Genomic DNA, 21,325 nt, shown 5'->3' with positions numbered 1-21,325 from the left:
AGTCAACAGGAATAAGCACCACTCGGCAACTACGTGGTCCAAGAATTTCAGCCAGCAATTCATCAAACCTCAGGACACTTACCTCAGCCAGAGAGAGCTGCACCACGCCGTCTTTGTCTTTGTCCAGAAGGCTGAACAGTTCTAAAACACCAGAGAAGGAATGAAATTAGATAAAGCTGTTCCTGGACTTGGGAACTGTCAGAGAGCTGCCTCTGTCTGCCCCATCCCCACCTGGGGAACTCCCTTTTCCCTTACAACCTCTTCCCTTCCAGTCCCCACCTAGCCCCAGGGACCTCAAAAAGCTAGATCCAGGGCACACAATGAGCTTTTGGGGGATCAGATGCCCCCCTGCCAAAACACACAAACCCCATTGCCAGCAGAGATGGTCCCTTTGGCATCTCCATCCTCAGAAGCTTTATATCAGAAACGTGCAATTACTTTATCAAGGTGCAGTGTTGTCAGACAGATGGTGGTTGTCTTGCTTGTGGGTAATCCAGCCCCTTAGCATTGTCTCTGGCTAACTGACTTTGACTCACTAGAACATAACACCTACCAAACCTCAGTGCAAGGAAAAAATCCTTCCCTAATAAGATATCTAATCTCAAGGCCCAATACGGCAGGAAAATGCCTATTGCCTTCCAGAGGGACCCCTCCATCCCTTCACTGGGAGGAATGCTCTCAATATGATCCGTATTGAAAAACAAATATAAATAGACATTAGAAGCCATCTAAGAACAGTTACTGGGACTCATTCATCTTGGCCTAGTGACTGCACACTGTAGATACATAGTAGTCTGGATGGCAGCTTTGTAAGTCTCCAAAAACAGGCAGCCTCCGTCCTGGATCTGGCCAGGCTGGACTTCCTCAGCCCCTTCAGGTCCAGTTGCCTCTCACCCCCAAGATGCCAGCATTACAGAAATCCTGTCTATCATTTTCTGGGCCCCTGGCCTCCTAAAGGCAATGTCTGGTTCTGCCCCTTGGTCCTGCCCCTGCCCCACCTTGCACCTTGGGATTAGTAGGATGGCGCTGGAGGACAGAGTGACTCACTGAAGAGGGTCTCCAGGCGGATCATACAAGCCACGAAGCTGTCAAAGTTGATGCCGAGCTTGCTGCACGCATACCGCAGGGCAATGGTCTGCTGCACCTGGCTATTGAGGGTGAAACCTGAGGGCAGAGGGGGCCTGGGTCACGGGTGGAGCGGAGGACTCAGCACCGTCTCCCATAAACACTCAAGGAGCTGACATCGCAGGGGCCCCTCTGTGGTTCTGTATCAATCTGCAACCCAGGTCTGACTCTGCCTTCTCCAGGGGATCCCAGAAGGCGTCCTGCCATCCATCCCTTTCCTTGTAGCCACTCCTCATCAGGTTCAGCCTCATTCCACGTCCAGCACTAGCACCAGCACCAACTCAGCCATGGGTGACATCAGCAAGCGAAAGCAGAGAAGGTGAGGCAGCTGCCTGTCTGGCCAGTTCCTCTCTGTCTCCTTCATAGCCCCATCCTCTGTAATTGCTGTCACCTTCCCAGTAACAGGCAGATATCTTGGAAAAATTCTAAAATATTATGCTATATGGAATCCAGCAATATTCTCCCTTTCCTGGACAGAGAAGATACTCAACAAAGCTCTGTTGTTGCCTTGATATCCCATATAAGATAGCTACAAATGATGATCATTAGCAATCATTATCATGAGAATAAATATTTACAATGTGCACACCTGGATCCCAAGACCCTGTCTATGGGATGTGTCCTCACCTGCCTTCCTGAGAGCTGTCCTCATCTCGTGGGCATCAATGGTGCCCGAGTGGTTATAATCAGTTTCCCGATAGATCTCCTAAAGCAGGAAAGAAATCCCAAATAGAAAACAGCCATTCACAGCCCCTACCAGAATCATCTCCCTCCACCACACTGCTTCCTCAAAAGGCCAGGGACACATTCAAAAAGAGACCCTATTGACTCCTCCCAAGAAGGTTTCAGAGCAAAGATAAGAACTTGGCCAATGCTGGCCCCTTCGCTGTCTGAACAGCAGGGCTTTCAGGGCAGTGGTTGGCATGAGAGTCTCTCATTGCCTTCTTGTTCCTTCATGACCAATGTGCCCAGGTCTCAATAGTTTTGACCATGATTAAGGATGTGGTCAGACTATGATGGACCAGGAATGAGTGTAAGTGAGGATTAGAACAGAAGAGAGGATGCCCAGAAGGAAGAGAAGAGTTACCAGATACTTCTGAATCTTCAGCCAGAGCATCTTGAATTCCACCAGCCCCAAAGTGCCCGTTCCATTGCTCTAGGCACGTTAAAGACCAACATGATTGAGTCCAAATTCTACATGCCTTAAGGATTTCTTTCTCTTGTGAGCTTGCACGAGTGCCTTAAGGCCTTAGTGAACCTTCCATGTCTGTGGCAAGCAGAGCAGTAGGGGTGACAGTGTGTAACAGGTTCAAATAAAGATTTAAAAGTCAAACACGCACCAAGACCCTCCTCTGAGGCCAAGCACAGAGCTAGGAGAAAAGGGCAAGTCATGAGCTGGCCAATCTGCAAAATCATGAATACCCTAATCATCCTGGTTTATTTACAGGGTGGAGCTGTATGATCTGTAAATTTGCTTCTAGATTTACATTTCTGTGATTGATCATTCAGCTAATTAGAGTTTATTGGAATGTCAAAATATTATGGGAAAAGACATCAGGAGCCAGGAACCATGGGATTGGGAGTCTAAGCCACAGGATCTGCCGATAGGCCAATATACAACCAAACAGGAGGATATTATGAGGGATTTTCTGTGTCCAATTTACATTTACTCCACAACATTTTTTTTTTTTTTTTTTTTTTGAGACAAAGTCTCACTCTATCGCCCAGGCTGGAGTACAGTGGTGTGATCTCAGCTCACTGCAACCACTGCCTCCAGTGTTCAAGCGATTCTCTGCCTCAGCCTCCCAAGTAGCAGGGATTACAGGCGCCCGCCACCACACTCTGCTAATTTTTTTTTCTTTTTTCTTTTTTTTAGTAGAGATGGTTTCACCATGTTGGCCAGGCTGGTCTTGGACTCCTGACCTCAAATGATCTGCCTGCCTCAGCCTCCCAAAGGGCCACAACTATTTGTTTTTTTAACACTGTGCTAGTCAACAGGGGTTTCGTTTTGAACTGCACTTACGCTCCTAAAGTTAAGTCTCTTAGAGACTCTGCAATTTTCTCACCAATCACAACTAATCAATAAACAGTATGTACATTACAGCACCAATGTTAAAATTTTGAAATAGCCCCAGATACTTGGGAGGCTGAGGCAGGGGGATTGCTTGAGCCTAGGAGTTTGAGGCTGCAGTGAGCTCAGATCGTGCCTGTGAATAGCCACTGCACTCCAGCCTGGGCAACATGACAAGACCCCATCTCTGAACAAATCATTAGAATTCTAAAACAGACTATCACTCTCACCTCCTTTAACTAGCCAAACAAAAAGTCTTGTAAGCCTCATCCTTTAAGAAAGTCGGTGTTATTGGATCTATAATCTGCACTGAGTGTTGAATGCATCATAGCCTTCAAATCCTTACTAATAATTCAACCAACACATCTCAGAAGAGTAGTATGCGAAGGAAGCTAACACTTGGGTCTAGGTACTCTACAGACTTGTATCTCATTTCATCCTAACAATAGCCACACAAGCTAGGTATCATTATCCCATTTTCCAGGAGAAACTGAAGTTCAGAGCATTTAGCAACCTCCCCAAATTTATATACCTCAATAAGTGGTAGAGCCAGAATTTAGACCCCTGTCTGTTTCTAAGCCTTTGTCCCGGAACACCAGTGGTCTTCAATTCCAGACAAAATTGCTTGCAGAGACCACACCTATGGAATCAGGATCTCCAGGAATCAGGGGTTTTTGTTTGTTTGTTGTTGTTGTTGTCTTTGTTGTTGTTGTTTGAGACAGAGTCTCACTTTCTCACCCAGGCTGGAGTGTAGCAGTGCGACCTCCGTTCACCACAACCTCTGCCTCCCAGGCTCAAGCGATTCTCGTGCTTCAGCCTCCCGAGTAGCTGGGATTACAGACATGTGCCTCCATGCCCAAGTAATTTTTGTATTTTCAGTAGAGACGGGATTTCACTGTGTTCCAGTCTGGTCTCGAACTTCTGGCCTTAAGTGATCTGCCTGCCAATGCCACCCAAAGTCCCGGGATGACAGGCATCAGCCACTGTGCTCAGCCAATTTTTATAATTGTTTTCTATCACTTTGTAGGACATGTGAAAGCCTGTATTTTTAACTGTATTTTTAACACCCCATGGGTGATAAAGTACTGATACATGCTATAGTACGTGAAACATCATGTTCAGTAAAAAAAGCCAATCACAAAGGACCACATATTGTATAATTTCATTATATGAAATGTCCGCAATAGGCAAATTTACAGAGACAGAAAGTAGATTAGTGGTTGCCTAGGGATGGGGGTGGGGGTTGGGGGAAATGGAGAGCGACTGGTAATATGAGTACAGGGTTGCTTTTTAGGGTAATGACAATGTTCTAAATTATGTGATGATGGTTGCGCAACTCTGAATGCACGAAAGCCATTGACTGATATACTTTAAATGAGTGCATTGTATGGTATGTAAATGATATCTCAATAGAGCTGTTGTTTTTTTAAGGATTCCATGGGTATTTCTGCTGATTCAGAACCACTGCCCCACACCACCTAAACTGTGGAACAGAAACTCCTGAAGAGTGGCAGAGAGTCACACTCCTCTTGGAACCGTGAAAGACACAAATACCATTGGGAATAATGAATGGGTAGATTACAAGGCAACTCTCAAATCTAAACTGAAGTCAACAGACAGGGTTTGATGACAGTGATTCAGAAACCAAGGAACTATTTGCAGTAAAGTGAATCAACACTTAACAGTTCCTTGTGGCCCACAAATTAAATTGTTAAGCAGGGAGAAAAGACACGAGGGCTAAAGAGCCCCAGCCTTTTGCAGGGAGTGGCAGCCTGAAGCTCAGAAGCCAAAAGATAGCACCAGACCTCCATGGCAGATCAGCCCTGCAGAGGTGTGCACACACGCTCTGTCATCCAGGACCACACTGCATGACAACCACGCAAAGGAAAATCCTTCCTCCCCTGCAGTTAATGAAAGAACCCACAGTAAAGATCATCATGGATTAACAGAGCTCATCATGGATGCGGCCCCAAGGAACGGAGAAGGACCCTCCAAGACTTCAATTTTTAAAGAAATCACCTTCACCATCAGCACTGTGATGAATGGCAACCTGGACCCACCGTAGGCAAAGCTCTAAGGAAGTGATGTTATACCACTCACCCTCTGTGCCTTCACACCTAGAAGGTTCCTTCCACCTAGAATGCCTTAACCTCCATTCCTCCCAAAAACTACTGCCCATTTGCTATAGACTGAGTGTGTTTGTCCCCCAAAATTCATATGCTGAAACCCAATCCCCATGTGAGGGTATTAGGAGATGGGGCTTTGGGAGGTAATTAGGTCATGAGGGTAGAACCCTCAGAAATGAAATTAGTGCCCTTATAAAACGAACACCAGGAAACTCCCTCACGCCTTCTATCATGTGAAGTTATAGCAAGAATATGCCATCTATGAACTAGGAAACCGGCCCTCATCCACCACAAAATCTACCAGCACCTTGATCTTGGACTTCACAGCCTCCAGAACAGCAAGAAATAAATTTCTGTTGTTTATAAGCCACCCAGTTTATGGTCTCCTGTTATAGCAGCCAGAACAGCCTAACACATCATACTTCAATATCAAGTGAGGGTTAAATTAGATCAGGGAGAACAAATAGGTTTTATCTTGTGTGATAATTCTAAACCATCAGTAGTGGCTGTCCACAAGCCATGTTAACATTCTGAAGCAAAGATCAGATAGTGATGTGGATAGCTCAGGAAGCAGGGAGCAGTAGAGGGTGAGGGTGGGGATGGGTGGAAATGAAGGGGAGGAGGAAGATGAAGAGATGAACAGAGTGTGGAGGAAGGAGGTACGCAAGTGCCCCATGCTTGCTACCTCCAGATTACATGATTTTAAATAAGTCACCTAAACACTACACACCTCGGTTTCTTCACCTGTGAAATGGAGATAATCTCAAGCTTTTTGAGGCACATCCATGATATGATACATTTTTCCTTTGAGGCTTCAAGTACAATCCCTGACATATGCTCCATGCCTGCTCGTTCCCCTTCTCATTTTTTACCCTTCCCTTCCTTCTAGCTGGAAAGGTGGAGGAGTCTTTAAAAACAGGACGAAAGTAAAAAAATAATGCAACATTTAAAGGATACATCCAACAGACTGATCATTTCCCTGCAAGTGTTGATGTTGAATCCATCGAATGTTATGTCTGTTCCTAAAGATTTAAATAGAAAAGGAGAGTGGGAATTGATCATTTGAAGGTGAGGGAAAGAACCACCAAGGTAGAAGACCCCCAAAGATACCATCCAAGAGTGTGGAGTCAAACTTGGTCTCTGCCAAATGAGGACAGCGTCATGGCAGGCTTGTGGGCAGATATGCCTGAGCCTCCTGGTGCCCTGGGAGATAGGACACACAAGCACCAGCATCCAAGTACAGCATCTGAACCTTGGCTTGGCTCCCCACAAGCCACAGACTTCAGCAAATTAATATCTTTGTGCTATAATTTCCTCCTCCATCAAATGGGAATAATCATAACAGTAACAATGACCATAATTGCCCCAAAGACTGGTTGGGTATTAATTGAGATAATAGAAGTGAAGTTTTAGCCCAGGCTTGATATATGATAAGTTCTTAATAAAACAACTAACTTTATATGGCTAGGTATTGTTATAAGCACTGCACAGCTACTCTTCAAAATAACTCCATGTAGTAGATGCTATCATTATACCCATTTTATAGATGAGGAAACTGAGTCCCAGAGCGATTATATGATTTGCTCAAGGTCACAACCAGTAGGGAGCAAAGCTAGGAGTTAAATGCAGGCCAGCCATCTCCACAGCCTGAGCTTTTAATCACAACATACAGCCACTCAATGACAGCTGCTGCCCTTCCTTACTAAATTGCAGGCATGTCACTGGAGCTCAAGCCATCCCTGGCCTCCACCCTCACCTTCCATATACCTGGGAGCCAAGACAGGTGCCAAAGACCCTGCAACCCCCTCTCTTTCTCTCCACCATTCCACAACTGCAGGAGCAAGAGTGGTTTGGAGAGGAGATGGGCCTGTGCTCTGAGCCCTGGGGATCCATCTGCTCAGCCCTGGGTTCATCCCTGGGAAGGGTATGACTTGGTTCCTGGGCCAAGCCTCTGCTTCCTGAATTCTCAAGCCCAGTCCTGCTGCAGTGAGTGAATGAGAGCCCATCACTCACTGGAAGACTTAACCTGGCCCATCCCTGGACTCGGAGAGAAACCAACTCCCTGTGGCCTTCTATGGGCTGGGGCTCAGAAAGATTTGCAGTTTGACCCTCTGACAGCTCTGAGGCTTGCAAAAATCTAAAGATGGGGAACTGAGGACAGTCTAGGAGAGTCAGAATCATTCCTCCTTCCTCCTTCCCCCAAGATGCACTACAAAACTAGATCTTTCATCTGCAGAGGTTTCCACGATATCCAAGTTATTAATTTTGTGAAAAAATTTCACTTAAGTCAATCCCAGCCCAGCTCTTTTTCTCCTGGGACTCAGCCTGCAATTTCATTTGACACTATGGAGCTTTGTTCCCGCAGGGGCTGGCTGGTCGCCAGCGCCAGCGCCGCCTTCAACTCCATCGTCGTCTCCCCCTCTCCTGCCTCTCCTTCTTCCCCTCTTGTCTTGCTGGACTGAATCAGGACCCCTGGGGTCAGACACCAAAGCCCTTTCTCCTACCTGTAGTGCTCCCAGCCCAATGCCTGCCTGCCCCTCCCTCACCCTGTCCCAGCATCTCCTAAGATTTTCTGAAAGACCCCAAGAAGGAACTTACGTTTGGAAAACGCCTCATTCAAAAGCATCTTGAGTGCATTGGCAGTAATCTCAGAATCCTAGAAAGAGGAACCCAAATGCAAGCCATGTCAGGCCCTGACAAGTTGTTTCAAGACAGTGAATTAATGCAGTGCTTCCTCACAGTCAGACACCGGGTCCACTGGCCCTGTGACTTTTGTTTTGTTTTTGTTTTTGTTTTTGAGACAGAGTCTTGCTCTGTCACCCTGGCTGGAGTGTAGTGGTGCGATCTCTGCTCACTGCAACCTCCACCTCCCAGGCTCAAGCGATTCTCCTGCCTCAGCCTCCTAAGTAGCTGGGACTACAGATGCATGCCACCACACCTGGCTAATTTTTGTATTTTTAGTAGAGACAAGAGTTTCACCATGTTGGCCAGGATGATGTCCAACTCATCGACATCATGATCCGCCCACCTCAGCTTCCCAAAGTGCTGGGATTACAGGCATGAGCCACCGTGCCCGGCCAACCCTGTGATTTTAAAAGCAGGTGACATCTTTAAAAACTCAAATTCTCCTCTTCTTTTGGGGACTCCAGCAGCCTGGCCAGAGGTGTGTTAGTGCCATGAGTGTGGTATGCAGTGTGGCAGAAGACTGACATGCCAGGGCGCTGCTGCCTTTCACAGGGCTCTCTTGAACAGGGATAAAGTAACAGGAACAGCAATGATAGGATTGAACCAGATGTGCCAGAGCCAGTGTGGAAGATCCTTAAATCCTCATAACAGTTCCACAGCCATTTTTGAGTTAAGGAAGTCACGATTTTGTAAACTGCTGAGCACTGTATACATACAACATCATTTGTCACTTTCATGTGATGTAATTGCTTGTGGTTTGTAGCTACCAAGAGGCAGAACTGGACTTGGAAACCTAAGGTTGGGTCACCCCAAAGTGCCAGCTTTCCCCACTGCACCTACAGGAATTGGTATTTCACACAGGAGCCCATCTCAAACTGGGGACAGAGATTGAGAGAATAGGATATTCTGTGTGCATCTGGGATAAACACTGAGTCAGAGGGAAGAGTCATCCCTTAACTCTCAGACAGAGGACAGATCTCAGGCAGGATGACCAATGAAATGCAGAGAAAGGGTGCTGGGCTGATGTCTGGGTCCCAGTCTGAACCCAGTCCCTTATTCATCATGTGACTTTAGCCCAGTCACTTTCCATCTTCCCATCCTCCACTAGCCAGACCCTGGCAATTCTACTGGAAATGAGAGAGGCGAGAGCTGCACAAAGCAATGTCTCCTCTGAAGACAACTGGCCTCACCCCAGCACAGAGTGATCAGTCCCAATAATAAGGCCTGAGGACCTGGGTTAGGCACGGTGGCTCACACCTGTAATCCCAGCCCTTTGGGAGGCCGAGGCAGGTGTATCACCTTAGCTCAGGAGTTCGAGACCAGCCTGGCCAACATGGCAAAACCCTGTCTCTACTAAAAATGCAAAAATTATCCAGGCGTGGTGGCTGGCATCTGTAGTCCCAGCTACTTGGAAGGCTGAGGCAGGAGAATCGCTTGAACCCAGGAGGCAGAGGTTGCAGTGAGCTGAGATCACACCACTGCACTCCAGCCTGGGTCACAGAGCAAGAGTCCGTCTCAAAAAAAAAGACCTAAGGCCGCTTTAAAAAGCCTCTGGGGTTAGAAGACCACCCCCATTAGCCTGCCAGGAAAGAAATGGGATGTCGAGAGTCTACATTTGGACCTTGACCCCATTTCTCATGAAGCCTTGTACTTCAGCCAGCTCCTTAACCTCTCTGTGCAGGTCACTTTACAAGCAGAGCAAGGAGAGTGACCAATACTGCCCCATGCAGCCAGAGAGAAAAGTAAGATAAGGTGCATGAAGAACTATGCAAATATGAGCTTTTCCTTTCATCATTCTTGATGTTCTTAATGAAATATGACCCCTTGGCAGCTAAGGAAACAAGGTTTTGTTAGCAAAAATACTGGCCTATAAATCCATCTAAAACATAAATTGGCTTATCTTTGCAAGGGTTTTATTCAATGGCTATGCAAAGAAACTGTTCCCAGGTTTTATTTCCTGCGAGGGATTCTGATGTATTTTCTTCTATTTTATCCTTAAGTCTAGAAAGTCGCCCTGAGCTTCCCTGGGGGGGGGGCGGTGGAGACCATTGTTTTTTTCCTCTTCAGGGTCCTTTTCACACACTTTATTATCCTCCAAAGAGCAACACATTCACTGTATTTATGGGGCCGGTTTTGACATTTCAAGTCCTGGCTATGCTTTGACTTATGGCCCCCACCGGGCTGTTACCAAAGTGAATGCAAGCCAGGGCAGGGGAGAAGGATCAGGGGTTCTTTTTTCTCTGCTCCAGGTGCCCAAGTTACATTCGTGTCAGGCAAAGCTTGGATTCCTCAGGCTGCTGGTCTCCCAGAGGGCAGGCAGGGCTGTAGGACAGTGACAGGGAACAGGGCTAGTCCTGCACACTAATCCCAAGCCAGGTTAGCTGAGCTGGCTTCCACTTCGACTGGGCAATCCCCACTCTGAAGCATATCGATTTGGAGAGGTTTTGCCGTCCCAGCTTTTTATTCAGAGGCCCCAATCTGACAGGGCCAATTTGCAAACAGCAAGCATTTGGCAGGACCTGGAGATCTGGCTTTTCTATTTTCTCAAGAATCAGTCAATGCAGCAAGAAACGTGGCCTCAGTACCAATTCCCAAGCAATGTAGGAAAGGTCCTCGATCTTAAGACAGGATGGTGATAGACACAGAAGCTGGGGACCCCTGAGATCTGAGTCTCACCCTTTTTACTCCTAGAGACCTCCGGGAGTAAAGATTGAAGTGACCTGAACATTCCTGAATATTCTCCTGCCCACCTGGGAAGCCGTGTTTGCCCTCCACTCACCTTCTCTGCCAGCTTCTCAAACAGGCTCTTGAACTGGCTGTCTTCCTGATCCACCTCACTGGGATGTGGCTAAAAAGAAGGACATTTGCAAAGTTAAAATGGGAATCATCAAGGAGAATGAAAGACAAAGATTTAAAATTCATTCCTTCATCCATTAGTATCTATGATGTACCTACTGTGTGCCAGGCTTTGGGCTAAGTGGGGGCACATGGTGGTAAACCAAGAGACAGCCAAGGTTCCGGCCCCCGGGAGCTTACGTTCCAGCAGGGATGAGCAGGGAGGCAGCCCTGGGGCCTAGCAGTTTTCTCTCTAAGTGACTTGGGGCAGTGAGCCCCACCAACCCAGAATTTCTGAATTCAGGTTACCACCTGAACCACTTTCAGAAAATGACACCGACACCAGAAAATCTTGGTGTGAATCTGTGGACTCCTAAGGGAATCACTGATAATTTTCCAAGGAGTCTGAACTCCAGAAATTGCGTGAAAACTTGGGGTCATATTTAAACGCATTTTTGGCTGGGCACGGTGGCTCACACCTGAAATCCTAATGCTTTGGGAGGCTGAGGCAGGCAGGTCACGTGAGCCCAGGAGTTTGAGACTAGCCTGGGTAACACGGTGAAACCCCATTTCTACAAAAAATTCAAAAATTAGCTGGGTGTAGTGGCGCACACTTGTAGTCCCACCTACTTGGGGGGCTGAGGTAGGAGGGTCGCTTGAGCTCAGAAGGCTGAGGCCGCAGTGAGCCAAGACTGTACCACTGCACTCCAGCCTGGGTGACAGAGTGAGACCTTGTCTCAGAAAAAAAAATTTTTTTAGCTTTCATCGGATTCACAAAGAGCAACATGATTTCAAAAGTAGTTGAGAACATCGCCTAGTAGAAAGAGCAGAACTAGAACCCAGGAGTTCTAATAGCATATTGGCCCCTTACTGGATACTATCTCAGGGCTCTGAACATCCATGGCCTCTACTCTAACATTGACTTAACCTGACCATTTTCATGGGGCCATTTTGGGAATCAAATGAGAGCTAATGTGAGTCAAAGTCCTTTGGAAATTACAAACCAATATATAAATGCTTCTGTCCAGAGACTTTCTGATGTGACAATGGGCTCTGCCCAAAATAGAACAATGCCCAGCTGTCACCACAAGACAGAATGGAAAAGTGACAGCTTCCCAGATGACATGAAATTTCTAGAAAGCCGGGTCAATTTCTTCCAAAACTATCACTAAGATGAGTACAAAAGGCCCAATATAGCTTGATGATGCTGTACTCATAAGGATAACCACTGTAGTGATAATACTTGTCTTTGCTGAGTACTTACTACCTGTCAGGTACTTTGCATGGATTATTTCATTTAATATTCATGACTGTCCTGTGAGGTTCGTCTCATTACGGTCCACACTTCACCAATGGATAAACTGGAATTTTAAATGTTACTTCATTTTAAATGTTATATAACAGGCCAAGATCACACAGCTAGTAAACACTGAAGCCAGATTAAACTCCAGCCTGTGTGTTTCTCCACCACCCTCTGGAATGATCATCACAGAAGATGCTCTCTGCATCTGACTACTCTCAGCCTCTCTGGGGCTGTTTCCTCACGTGTAGAATGAGGATATTAACGTCTACCATGCTGTTTTACATAGAAGATGTGCTAATCCAAAAATACATCTAGATTTTTAGAAGAAAACATGATAAACACATCGTATCTCATCACACATCTATGATTTTAAAGTGGTTTTGTAGGGGACAAAACAACATTATATCATTCATGTAATACAGTATACCAAAATCTTGTCAGATGTCCATAAATTCTGGACATGGAGTAATATTCTATTATTCTGGGGAAAAAGCATAAAGTTGCATATAAAAAACCAACAACAAAACAGTATATGGATATGGACACACACAGGCGCAGAGCAGGCACCCCGGGACTGTTGGCTATCATTGGATATGAGGGAATTTTTGGACACTGGGAATGAGGGAAACGTGTGTACATGGTTGCAACTGTGGTTCTTCACAATTTGTTCATTCAAAAAAAGATTTACTGAACACCTGGCACATGTTGGGAACTGTTCAGAACCTGCGTCTGAATGCAATGGTGAACAAGGCATATTTTTTGTTCTCAAGGAACTTATTATAGTGGAATTTTCTATTTCCCTGATACAATCTATATGAAAATGCTTTGCAAATGGTATGGCAGCATGGCAAAAGCAAGGAATTATTTTCTTGTTATTCATTATATCACATGTTGGGAATATCTTTACAACCCTGCTCAAAGTGAACGTGGCTAAATTCCAAGAGTGTGTTTGTTCACCGTGTAATTTTTCCTTCCCTCATTCAAAGCAGGTGATTCTGCTCTTCGAATGTCCAACTGTTCGTGACTTGAAGATTTCTGCAGGGAGTAAAACAGAAGTTCCTGAAGGCAATAGCCCTTCCTGTCTCCTGTTAAGTCCTGAGTCCCCTGAGGACATTATCTGTGTATTCTGGAGTGTGTGTGTGTGTGTGTGTGTGTGTGTGTGTGTGTGTGAGAGAGAGAGAGAGAGAGACAGAGTCACAGCACAGTGGTGCCCTAAAGAGAAAAAGCAGGGTTTCCCTGAGACCAAGAAGATGTTGAAGTTTGCAGGATCTTGAGTATATGGGAACCCTTGAATGGCTCCAGAGCCATGTCCTGATACCTCAGCAGGGGAGGCTGGACCATTGGCCTGAGGACTCCCAGTTCACCAAAGATTCTAGGCCCCATGCTGAGCACAGAAGCCCAAGAGCTGTCAGTCATAAAGGAACCTGTGAGCTGACCACAGGGGTAACCAGTATGGACCCAGGACCAGAAGAGACTTCCTGTTGCTTGGGGGCTTTAGAATACCCCAATACCATGAGAGGTGGAGATGGGAAGTCCCAGTAGTGACTAAGATTGAACTCCTGCCAACCTGGTGCAAGGGGGGCTTAGAATCAGTTGAAGTTGATTTAGCAGAACCCTGCCCTTCCCACACAAAAAAGGAGGGAGAATAATTCTTAGCACCTGAATTCAAGCTCAGCTCCATACTCTACACTGGCAAACGGCAGCCTTTCTAATATGCCTGGGACCCATAGAAAGAGATGCCACTGTGAGCGATAAGTCCTCCTGGGAGCAGTGAGAAGGCTGAGCTGGCATCGGCAACTGAGGCGAGGGGTAGGAGGGAAAATTCTGCCCATCTCAGATCACCAAGAGTCACAAGCACAGAAAAGGCCTCTGGTGCCAGGTATTGCCACCGACTCGAGGCAGGGGCCGCTTTTGACCACTGGCTGAAGTACAGTGTGCAGGGAACCAGTCACACCAGTTCAGAAACTCACTGGAATCACTCCCCATCAGAGAAATGCAAATCAAAACCACAATGAGATGCCATCTCACACCAGTTAGAATGGCAATCATTAAAAAATCAGGAAACAACAGGTGCTGGAGAGGATGTGGAGAAATAGGAACACCTTTACACTGTTGATGGGACTGTAAACTAGTTCAACCATTGTGGAAAACAGTGTGGCGATTCCTCAAGGATCTAGAACTAGAAATACCATTTGACCCAGCCATCCCATTACTGGAGATATACCCAAAGGATTATAAATCATGCTGCTATAAAGACACATGCACACGTATGTTTATTGTGGCACTATTCACAATAGCAAAGACTTTGGAATCAACCCAAATGTGCATCAGTGACAGATTGGATTAAGAAAATGTGGTACATATACACCATGGAATACTATGCAGCCATAAAAAAGGATGAGTTCGTGTCCTTTGTAGGGACATGGATGCAGCTGGAAACCATCATTCTCAGCAAACTGTCGCAAGAACAGAAAACCAAATACCGCATGTTCTCACTCATAGGTGGGAATTGAGCAATGAGATCATTTGGACACAGGAAGGGGAACATTACACACCGGGGCCTATTGTGGGGAGGGAGACGGAGGGAGGGATAGCATTAGGAGATATACCTAATGTAAATGACGAGTTAATGGGTGCAGCACACCAACATGGCACATGTATACATATATACAAAACTGCACATTGTGCACATGTACCCTAGAATTTAAAGTATAATAATAAAAAAAAACCTTCAAAAAAAAAAAAAAGAAAAAACAGACATGGGACATGCATTTTCTATCTGATAAACTCACAGTAAAAACCCCCAGGGCAAGATGGATCCTTATTTGGCACCATCTCATGCATCGGCAGAAACAGGAGCCTGTAAATTTGACACGTGTCAAATCACAGAATATGTCTGCCCTCACCCCCATTCAGCCGAAGATGCCAAGCCCAGCAGCTGGGAGCACTCCGCATGGCATCTGCAGCCAGAGACACGTCAGTGTTGGACGGAGGGGTGCAAGCTGGGCCTGTGCCCCCATGTAGGTGGTCCTGCCCCACCCCAGGCCCACTGGCCACAGACACAGCATGGCTCTCAGGGAGCAGCAGCACCCAACATACCCATCACCCAGCACACCACCATCTGAGGGCAAGGACAGTACATTAAGACACAGTGAGGGATAAAGGGAGTCAGGTGGTGAACCCACACCGCAAACCCTACATATTTCTTCCTCCAAAGTCGGCTCAGAACTATCTCCTCCATGGGGCTTTCCCAGACTAGGCACTCCCCCAGCACCCCTCAGACTACATGTCCTCAAGTTTAGATGGGTTTTCTGGTGTGTTCTTTTCTTCATCTTTTGTGTATATTTTCATCATTTGTCCTCCAAAAGACTGGAGGTCAATCCAAGAGCAGGACACTGGATCTGTTCTCCCATGGACTTCTCTATCCTTCACAGCACAGCTTAGGCACAGTGGGTGCTCTATCTGTGGGTCCTGCTTATCAAACGTGCAAGATGACGCTAAGACCTCCCCCAGGGGATAGGGATATATTACAAAGCCTGGGTTCCAGGGCTACTTCTGTCTCATCTTCCTCAGGAAGAGACAGGGACTAGAAAATGTTGTGGCCCTAACTAATAAGAAGTTACCATCCTTAATACATAAAGAATTCTGAGAAATCAATAAGAAACCTGAAATGACTGCTATGCAACAGTGTCAGAGTTTGGCATACAAAAAGATTGCATACCTCATGTGGGTTTCCAGCCACCACATCCCCAATTTCTCTGAAATACAAAGAAAGAAATAAACCTAACATGAGTACAGAAAGTACAGCTAATGGCTGGGTTCTTTGAGGAAGATTTTGGCCCTGCTGAGAGATTGGCCTCACACCCCAGACTTCATTTCCTACTAAAAACTGTATAAACAGAATCTTTAGCCAGGATTCGTCTCCCTCACCTCCTCAACCTCCACCCCACCCAGAGTTTTTCATCAGAGACAAGAGCTTCCCAGTGCAATTGGCCCTTCAAGGATTCCAGAGTGTTCACCCTGATGGGTCACTCCCAGGGACAAGAATGGTAACTGGGGTAAGGTAGGGAGAGAATTCCCCAGAAGGATGATCCCTGTTGACATGTCCTCTGGGGACTGAGGCAGCAAGCTCACAGTCGTTGCAGGGGTGCATAGAGGTTGTGTGTGCTGTGGGGGGTGTGTGTGTGTGTATCATATGTATGTGGTGTGCGTGAATGATATGTATATAGTGTGTATGTGGTATGAGGCTGTGCTGTGTGATTGTGTGGAGTGTACACTGTATGTACATGGTGTGTGTGAGTGGTGTACGGTGTGTGTACTGTATGATGTGTGATGTGTGCAGCGTATACCTATGGTGTGTGGTGTGTTTGGTGTGTGTGATATGTAATGTGTGGTGTGCATGTGCTTATAGTATGTTTGCTGTGTGTGTGGTATACATGTTGTGTGTGTGATGTATATGTGTGGTGTGTATGTGTAGTGTGTATAGTTTGTGTAGTATGTGATGTGTGTGATATGTAATACATAATGTTCATGTGTGTGTGGTGTGTGGTGTATGTGTGTGCATGGTGTGTCCGTGGTGTGTGTAAATGGCAGGTTATGTATGGGGAATGTATGTGGTATATAGTGTGCAGTGTATGATTGGTGTGTAGTGTGTGTATGTGTGTGTACATGGTGTATGTGTATCATGGTATGTTGTATGCACATGGTGTGTACATGTGGTGTATACCTGGTGTGTGTGTGTTGTGTATGTGTGGTGTGTGTGTGGTATGTACGTGTGGTGTGTGTGCATGATATGTGTGGTGTATATGTTATGTGTGAGTGGAGTATGTGTGTGGTATGTGGTATGTATATGTGTGTAGGTGGTACATGTCATGTGTATATGTGTGTGGTATATACATGGTGTGTGTCAGGGGAGCATTGTGTGGTGTATGTGTGTGAGTGGAGAATGTGCACGTTGTGTATGTGTTTGTGGTGTGTATATGTGGCATGTGGTGTGTATGTATGTAGTGCATGTGTGTGGTGTGTACATACATGGTGTGTGTGAGTGGCGTGTGTGTGTTGTGTATGTGTGTGGTGTGTGGTGTGTGTGTGATGTATGTGTGTGGTATGTGGTGCATGTTTGTGTGGAGTGTGTGTATGTGTGTGGTGTGTATGTGTGTGGTACGTGGTGTGTATGTGTGTGGCATGTGGTGTGTATGTGTGTATGTGTGGTGTGTATATGGGGGGGGTGTGTGAGGGGAGGAGGGGTACTCTGGTCCAGGTCCCGCTCTCAGGGCCTCACATGCTCCTTCTGCAGGGGTGGGAGCCCCAGTCCAGGCCGCTGCTGGTCTCCTGGTTCCCTTTCTCTCCTTGACCTATAGAGCAAGGTGGAGGGGTAGGAGGGGGACACCAAGCGAAGGGTCCTTTGGCCTTGTAGTTTCTTCGAGCTTTTTTCTGGGAATATATACTGGGAACTGGGGTGGGACCTGCACCTGCATGGGGCCACTTCCCTTTGTGGGCCCACAGACAACTGTTCCCCACCACGGAGGGAAGGAGACGCACAGGGCCTGGGCCTTCTTCTCCGAGAACACTCTCAAGCAGAACTCGCCGTCTTTGAAGGGCTCAAACGTGGATGGCACCACCAGGTACTCCCCAGGGGGCAGCCGAGCCCGGCCAGAGACCTCCCGCAGGTTGACATAGGTGCTGGTGCGCGCCAAGGGCTGGTAGTCCAGGAAGAAATCCCGGCCCACGTGTGCCTCCGTGTGGCTCTCCAGCTGCACAAAACAACAGGCAGAGTCAATTTATTGCTAAATCCTGGAAGATGAGAGCCCAAGAGTTCAGCTTTATCATGCTGATTTAGGAATTATTGATTTTTACCATTGCACTAAGAATCAGGAGGCCACGGATTCTATTGTGAACTCACTGTATGTCAATCATCAAGTGTATTTTGAGTGCCTTCTGGGTGCCAGGCCCTGTTTGAGGCATTGATCTTGCCTTTGTGACCTTGACCTGTGGGCCTCCCCAGTTAAACGAAGGTTGAGTAGCAGGATCTCTAGTGTGCGCTCAGCTTCTGCCTGGATATTTTTCCTCTCTAATCCAATAGACTCTTTTATTCTGCAGCTGTCTCTGGGAGTGTGGCATTGACCTTCCCAGTATAGGCCCAAGGCTGGAGAAAAGAGCTTAAATCCTAGTCCTCAAGCAAAAGCTGCCACAAAAACTTGCTCACCTTTGACTATCTGGGAAAACTGCTCTGCAAAGAGACTACGATGGTCAGTCTGGGAGCCCAGGGAGGCAGCTCTAAAAGAGACAGGCAGAGGGGGCAGCCACAGCTAGGCCTAATCCAGAGTCCCCCCAGCCTCCCCAGGGCCTCGACTCTCCTCAACAGGCGATGATGCTCTCCAGGACCCACTTATTTGTTGCGGGGAGGTGGGAGGCTGTTGGTGCATGACACAGGCTAATGAGTGACTGCAGAGTGCTTCCAAAACACAGGTGCCAACATTATTATTGCTGTAATTAAGCCTCCCCATAGCACTGCGTCTTTACGATCAATCTTCATCAAGATGCCTGTGACAGAGGCCAGGTGCTGATACGCTGCAAGGGCTATAACTTCTGTGTGACCTGGAGCTGAAATGTCCACCACAGAGTGGACAGTGTTCACTCGTGGTCATCAGACCCTCTTTGGATTACAGACCTGCTAAGCAAAGAAGGAAGCAGGCCACCTGCCCCCACTACCCTAGCCAGGACTCCACATAGAGCCCCCAGGAAGTCCTCACTGACCCCGCCACTAGGGTGCCCACAGTCCTTGAGATTCTCCCTAAAAATGCTTACACTCTGGGCAGGAGAATGCTGACGGTGTGGCCAGCGAGGATGTGACCAAGGTCTACATGTCATGAGTTAAAGGTCATTCTTGCCATACCTGATGGTAGCAAAGGGAGGAGACAGGGCACTGGCAGGAGAAAGCACTCAGGAGAGTTGAAGTAGGGAAGCTACTGTAATTTGACTTGGGTTGGGAAGGGGGCAAACTGAGTTCCAGCAAGAATCCAGGGTGGAGCAGGTTAGAAAAGTCCTATTTGGGAGGCCAGAGTGGGGATTGAAGAACCCTGAGGCAAAATCCGGGTAAGACTCTCTCCTACCAGGAACCCCAAGTAAGCAGGTGCCACAAGGTCCCTGGTCCCCACATCTGCCCATGACATAGCAGAGCTCAAAGTGACAGGATGGAGGTTGGGCAGGTTTAACCAAGGGTGGCTGTCAGTGTGGGGTCAGGATCAACAGCAGCACCCCAGGGTAACTTGTTAGAATGCAAATTCTCAGGCCCCACCCTAGACTGAAAGAATCAGAAACTCCAGGAGCAGGGCCCAAAAATCTGTGCTTTAAAAAGCATTCTAGGGGATTCAGAAGCACATTCTAAGTTTGACAACTGTTGTCCTGAAGGCCGCCTGGCACTTGCAGAGCACAGGATCCAGGGTGACAAATTGAGGGCACTGTGAGGTGCTGGTGGAGAGAGCTCCATTGTGTGTGTATGTCACCTCTCACTCATAGAAATGGGGCATTTCTGATGGGAACCACCATCACCCAGACTTAACTCAGCTTTGGTTTTAATTATTTTCTGGTACTAGTGAGGTAGGAGGTAAGCCTCAACTCCTAGCAGGAGGCTGGACCAAATGGAGCACTAGCTGAAACAGGGAAGAGGTGAAAGCACCTCTCCATAAGACATAACCACCAGTGTGCCATATCAGTTTACTGTTGCCTTGGCAACATCCAGAAGTTACTGCCCCTTTCCATGGCAACAATCTGACAACCCAGATGTTAACACTCTTTTTCTAGAAATTTCTGCATAATCTGCCCCTTAATTTGCATATAATTAAAAGTTGGTATGAGTGTGGAACTGCCTGTCAGCTGCTACTCTGGGCTCACTGGCTATGAGGTAGCCCTGCTCTGCAAGGACCTCTGCTGCTGCTCTACCCTGCCACTTCAATAAAAGTTGCTGTCTAACACCACTGGCTGGTCCTTGAATTTTTTCCTGGGTGAAGCCAAGAACCCTCCCAGGCTAAGCCCCAATTTGAGGGCTCACCTGTCCTGCATCAGTAAGAGGTATTTGCTCTAAACCATTCACTTGCTTGTCTGTTCCCTCCATAATCAATAACATGCACTTTGTGAGCCAAGGGCAGGTGGACCAGTAATCTGCAGCCTTGGACCAAGGCATAAACTAGACTTGATGAATTGAGCCTTATTGGCACATGCTTCATGGCTAGCCAAGCTTGAAAACCCAGAAGAACTGGGGTAAAGCTGCAGCAGGGTGGATACACCTCTACCTAATTAGTGCAACTGACTCCAGCTGGAGGAAGCCCAGATAGAACACTGGTTCTCAACCTTGGCTGCCCATTAGAATCACGTTGTTCAGACCACCAGGGGCATGGGGGAAAAGGTCACCACTGTTCCTTCCATGAGGGCCTGACAGATGGGACTTGCAATGGTCCTCACCCACTCTCAGAGCTACCAGCCTACTCATGTGGTTTGATTCATGACTGGATCATGTAAGAGCTGTGGAACAACCAGCTTCTATCGCAGGAAACAGATGCTGCCGGCTGCCCATCCTGAAGGCAGCCAAACTATTTCTCACCAAAGGAAGGAATTTCTGTCAGCACTCACATACCTCCTTGGGAACCTGTGGGGCAGAAGAAAAGAGTAGATCACCTGAGAGCTCCAAGGTCCTCCTTCTGCTCCTTTTCCTCCCTTCCTATGTCTTGCAAACAGACTATGCAGTCCTGGGGCCACTGAGGAAGACGTTTGTGCTAAAGTGAGAAGCCAGTCAGCATTTCTGAAACTGGAACATTATTGATGAATTTCAAGGCCATCTATAAACAGGATCCTAGAAACCTGGTAGGGGCCCACCAGATTTCTAAGTTCTACTTTCATACTTTTCTAGTTGTAGGATCTACCAAGATCTCAAATTCTTCAAGAGTAATAGCCTTGGACTTTCAATGAGAGCTAATCTCTTCTTATAGACCTACAGACCTAGAGTCCAAGATCAAGACCTTGACCAGAGTGAGGGAATCTCACTTAACCTGAGCCATAGTTTATTCTGCCCTTGGCTGTGGTGAAATGGGTCAAGAATAGGCACGTGACCCAAGCTGAGCCCATCAGAGACTTACTTCTCTGGGATTTCTGAATCAGAACTAACAGAAGGGGATCCTTTCTTAA

The 21,325-nt window shown here is 47.0% G+C and overlaps 1 protein-coding gene across 1 annotated transcript in view; it reads right to left on the bottom strand.

Moving 5' to 3' along the window:
* The window catches only part of CAPN8 (calpain 8), a 74,053-nt gene that overhangs the window by 1,379 nt on the left and 51,349 nt on the right, over nucleotides 1–21,325 (bottom strand). The window contains exons 11-20 of the mRNA XM_007988351.3: nucleotides 20,778–20,789; nucleotides 17,687–17,898; nucleotides 15,867–15,903; nucleotides 10,787–10,855; nucleotides 7,921–7,978; nucleotides 6,280–6,344; nucleotides 2,213–2,281; nucleotides 1,753–1,831; nucleotides 1,048–1,164; nucleotides 83–141 (exon numbers count right to left, since the gene is read on the bottom strand). Of these exons, the coding sequence (XP_007986542.3) occupies nucleotides 83–141; nucleotides 1,048–1,164; nucleotides 1,753–1,831; nucleotides 2,213–2,281; nucleotides 6,280–6,344; nucleotides 7,921–7,978; nucleotides 10,787–10,855; nucleotides 15,867–15,903; nucleotides 17,687–17,898; nucleotides 20,778–20,789 (777 nt within the window). The remainder of the gene's footprint in view (nucleotides 1–82; nucleotides 142–1,047; nucleotides 1,165–1,752; nucleotides 1,832–2,212; nucleotides 2,282–6,279; nucleotides 6,345–7,920; nucleotides 7,979–10,786; nucleotides 10,856–15,866; nucleotides 15,904–17,686; nucleotides 17,899–20,777; nucleotides 20,790–21,325) is intronic.

The sequence above is a fragment of the Chlorocebus sabaeus genome, chromosome 25 (genome assembly GCF_047675955.1).
Source record: "Chlorocebus sabaeus isolate Y175 chromosome 25, mChlSab1.0.hap1, whole genome shotgun sequence".
NCBI classification, from domain to species: Eukaryota; Metazoa; Chordata; class Mammalia; order Primates; family Cercopithecidae; genus Chlorocebus; species Chlorocebus sabaeus.
Note: the sequence above shows the minus strand (reverse complement) of the source record. Positions and strands in the feature narration are given on the sequence as shown.